General features: G+C 46.5%; 1 protein-coding gene across 1 annotated transcript in view; it reads right to left on the reverse strand.

Moving 5' to 3' along the window:
• Nucleotides 1-2,485: 2,485 nt before the first annotated feature.
• Nucleotides 2,486-5,000, reverse strand: part of tmem64 (transmembrane protein 64) — a 19,979-nt gene continuing 17,464 nt past the window's right edge. The window contains 1 exon segment of the mRNA XM_062530264.1: nucleotides 2,486-2,674. Within this exon segment, the coding sequence (XP_062386248.1) occupies nucleotides 2,486-2,674 (189 nt within the window).

Here is a 5,000-nt window from a genome sequence, read left to right on the forward strand (position 1 = left end):
AGCATAGTCTACACCACCACTACCATCATCATCGTCATCATCTTCACCATCATCATCATCATCATCATCTTCACCACTACCATCATCATCTTCAACATCATCAGTTTGTTCATCAATCATTTCATAACTTAGCAAAAATAACCCACATAAACACCGTCTGGTTACATGTGATAATCTCTAGAAGAAAAAAAAAAATGTGTGTGTGTGTGTGTGTACCCAGGCAGCGTGTTGGGGAGAGTAACAGCATAAGTAGTGTTTAGGCTGTGGAGCGCAGCCCTACACTAGTCTCAGCACGTGTGTTGGAGCGGTGATATAACACACACACACGCGCGCACACACACACACACACACAGCGTGTGCGTTGGAATGGTGATGTGGGTGCTGAGCTTTCAGGCTGTGGAACGAAACACTAGTCTCAGTGCGCGTGTGTTAGAGCAGTGATCACACACACACACACACACACACACACACTAGTCTCAGCGTATGTGTGTGTGTGTGTGTGTGTGTTAGAGCAGTGACATGGGTGTCAGCTCCAGTTGGCATTAAAGGGGAGATGAGAGTTTTCTGTGCACACACACCATCACATCCTGTGCACGCATGCACGCACACACACACACACAGAATGTGTAGGCACAGTTCTAGTACTGAAGCCTGAACATGTCAGCTCTCCATCTGGGCGCGCGCACACACACACACACACACACACAATAAGACAGACACACAGTCAATCAGACAGACAGACAGACACACAGTCAATCAGACAGACAGACAGACACAGTCTGACACACACACACACAGTCAGACACACACACACACACACAGAGTCTGGGTGAGCACAACTAGCTGCGCTCGTCTCTTCTCCTCAGGACACTAACCCCCCACAGCTCCACTCACAACATGCCACTCAGGAGAGTGTGTGTGTGTGTGTGTCTGACTCTGTGTGTGTGTGTCTGACTGACTCTCTCTCTGTGTGTGTGTGTGTGTGTGTGTGTGGTGCTTGGGAGAGCAGGGAGGCTAATTCCTAACATCTCCGAGCCCGGGTAGAAAAATAAAAGGCAGTTTGGTGGTGACATACCGTGTGTGTGTGCGTGCGTGCGTGCGTGCGTGCGTGCGTGCGTGCGTGCGTGCGTGCGTGCGTGCGTGCGTGCGTGCGTGCGTGCGTGCGTGCGTGCGTGCGTGCGTGCGTGCGTGCGTGCGTGTGTGAGGCTCAGTATGATGAGGTGCTTCCTGGCAGAGCGTTGAGGAAACTGCAGAAAAATTCCACCTCATGCTCCATCTGTTCTCCGGTCGCTATCGGAGACGGAGGCCAAGCCAGGCCACTTCAGCTACACACACACACACACACACACACACACACACACGCACGCACGCACACAAGCTCTCTCACATACACACTCAAACACACACACAGGTGGCCTACAGCTCACCAATTACTCGCCACCCCAAAAAAACCAACATGTAAACAAAACAAAACCAAAACAAAACAAAAACAACAACAGCAAGGGAGTCTAAATGGAAAGTGAAAAGGAAGAGAACTCAGAACTCAGAACTCAGAACTCAGAACTCAGAACTCAGAACTCAGAGCTCAGAACTCAGAGCTCAGAGGGAAGAGTGGTGAATTTCCCTCCTTCCCATGTTGTGCACCCACTCCTCATTGATCAACAATCCCAAAGAATTAAAAGTAGCAAAACAGCTTTGTATAAAGTACATCATGACACGTGTGCAGAGAATACCTAATCACGAGCGCTTAGCTTCAATTCTCCTCCCAACATGATAATAATAATAATAACAATATTACTACTACTAATAATAATAATAATGTGTCCCAGTAAAGAGTCCCAAATGGAGGTCCATGTTCTACTCTGGCGCTGAGCTATGTATGATATCCCATAATATCCCATAATATCCCATATTCTTCATCTCTAGAGCAAAGCTATGTATGATATCCCATAATATTCCATATTCTTCATCTCTAGAGCAAAGCTGCTTCTGACCAGTTTCTCCAAATAAGAAAAAGGCAGCAGGAAAATAAAAATAGTATCTTAAACATTCCAGAAAATTCATTTCTTGAAAAGGTCATAATTTATAAAAACAAACAAAAACAAAACCAGCTTCTCGATACAGGTGGTAACCATGACGACCACCTGACTCAGGACCAGCGTGCCCACTGCGTCCGGGCCCTTCGGACCGTAACCATGACGACTGCGGAGACGCGGGACGCTGCCGAGGGATCCGATCTGACCCGACGGCCGTCCAGCACAAGACTGCACCACCCTCACCAGCCTGCAGGGCTGCGGGCACAACGTCACCTTGGCATGGGGGGGGGGTGGAGGAGGAGGGGGGGTCAGACGATGTTGACTCCGCTGGTGGCACAACGTCACCGTGGCATGGGGGGGGGTGGAGGAGGAGGGGGGGTCAGACGATGTTGACTCCGCAACGTCACCTTTGCATGGGGTGGAGGAGGGGGGGGTGGAGGAGGGGGGGGTCAGACGATGTTGACTCCGCTGGTGGCGGTGGAGCGTTTGCTGCAGTAGGGGGGTCCCGAGTGCCCCCCCCCCGAACCCCCGTTCTGATACGACGTCTTCAGCTCCATCTGACACGCCGCGATGGCAGCGTTCAGCTCCAACTGGGCACGATGGACCACATAGAACATCAGGCCGATACTGATCACGATCTAGAGAGAGAGAACCACATAGAACATCAATACTGATCATGATCTAGAGAGAGAACAGCATAGAACATCAATACTGATCATGATCTAGAAAGAGAACCGCATAGAACATCAATACTGATCAGGATCTAGAGAGAGAGAACCACATAGAACATCAATACTGATCACGATCTACAGAGGGAGAACCATATGGAACATCAATACTGATAAGGATCTAGAGAGAGAACCACATAGACCATCAATACTGATAACGATCTAGAGAGGGAGAACCATATGGAACATCAATACCGATCACGATCTTGAGAGATAGAACCACATAGAACATCAGGCCAATACTGATCACGATCTAAAGAGAGAGAACCACGTAGAACATCAGGCTATACTGATCACGATCTAGAGAGAGAGAAAGAGAACCACATAGAACATCAGGCTATACTGATCATGATCTAGAGAGAGAACCACATAGAACATCAGGCCAATACTGATCACAATCTAGAGAGAGAACCACATAGAACATCAGGTCAATACTGATCACGATCTAGGGAGAGAGCCACATAGAACATCAGACCAATACTAGTGGTGCAACGGATCGTCATTGATCCGTGATCCATTCGGATCAGTATCTTCGGTTCGGCACACACATGATCCGCGGATTGATTTATAATAATTATTAATAATAATGTCCGTGTGTTCTTTTGAAGTAACATGCGTGTCCACAAGGCATGCTTCTAGTCCCTCCCTGCTCTGCTCCCCTAGCCTGCCTGCGCGTCTTTTCTGCTCTCACACACGTTAGCGGTCATGCCATAACCAGCAACACATGGCTGCTAGTTTAAGTGCTGATGTGGCTGCACAGCAGCAACACAATTATAGCCTAATATCAAGTTGGTTTGTGCACACTTACGAGTCATTGCATGAGAAAACCAGGCAGAGGTGGGAAGAAGGGGGTCGGCCAAATCGGCTCATACTTTGTATATGTGATAAGTATGTGGAACTATGAACAGCCATATACTTAAAACCCTCCAGCTGTTTTTTGTTATGGAGTTCTGGGACCCCTCTCAGAGACCCTCAAAAATCCAACAATTCATGGATGAAAATGACTGAAATTGCCATTTCTACCCTGATTATCCTGATAAAGATATGAACACAAGCTTTATGTTTCCATAGAGCTTAGGTAGAATAGTTTTAAAGACCAAAAGGTGCACCGAGGGGTTATCTACACCACTGAAAGCAGAATGTCCCCCCCTCTAAATTTCGGTCATTTTTAAGAAGCATTATCTCGTATTCGCAGTGGCTTTGGTGGATGGTTTTACTGTTGCTGGAGAAAGGAACATCTACTGATTCAAAAACAATTGTCGTCTAATTGGGCCACACATAATGTGTGCCGTGCCAGGAGGGTCTTTAGCAGAATTTGTCGCGTTTTGGCCTATGATAAACCATATTCAGATCGCCATCACATGGCCATACCATGGCATTACATCACAAACAGATTTAATGCCAGATGTTTGCGATGTAATGGCATGGTATGACCACTCGGTGACGATCTGAATAGTCTAGTTTCAAATGTATGACAACCAAGAGCATCAATGCATGCAGAGGTCTGCACTCTTTGAGTGCTTTTCTAGTTAATTAAAGCTTTCTTTAACAATTTGTCATACAGTGACACAAAAATTGACCATAAATTACCCTATAGTGAGATATTATTACCTGGTTTATTATACTCCAAAATCCGAAAAAATACCGGAAAGACCCTCCTGGCACGGCGCACATTATGTGTGGCCCAATTAGACGACCATTGTTTTTGAATCAGAAGATGTTCCTCTGTCCAGCAACAGTAAAACCATCCACCAAAGCCACTGCGAACGTGAGATAATGCCTCCTAAAAATGACCAATTTTAGAGGGATGAAAATTCTGCTTTCAGTGGTGCAAATAACCCCCTAGTGCACCTTTTGGCCTTTAAAACTATTCTACATAAGCTCTATGGAAACATAAAGCTCGTGTTCATATCTTTATCAGGATAATCAGGGTAGAAATGGCAATTTCAGTCATTTTCAGCCATGAATTGTTGGATTTTTGAGGGTCTCTGAGAGGGGCCCCAGAACTCCATAACAAAAAACAGCTGGAGGGTTTTAAGTATATGGCTGTTCATAGTTCCACATACTTATCACATATACAAAGTATGAGCCGATTTGGCCGACCCCCTTCTTCCCACCTCCTGCTTGTTCTGCCTGGTTTTCTCGTGCAATGACTCTTACATCTCTCAAGTTTGTTGCGCACCTACCTATGCTATGATATTTAGGTCATTTAGGCTTAGCCTACTGTTGGGTTCAA

The sequence above is a fragment of the Sardina pilchardus genome, chromosome 24 (genome assembly GCF_963854185.1).
Source record: "Sardina pilchardus chromosome 24, fSarPil1.1, whole genome shotgun sequence".
Classification (NCBI taxonomy): domain Eukaryota; kingdom Metazoa; phylum Chordata; class Actinopteri; order Clupeiformes; family Clupeidae; genus Sardina; species Sardina pilchardus.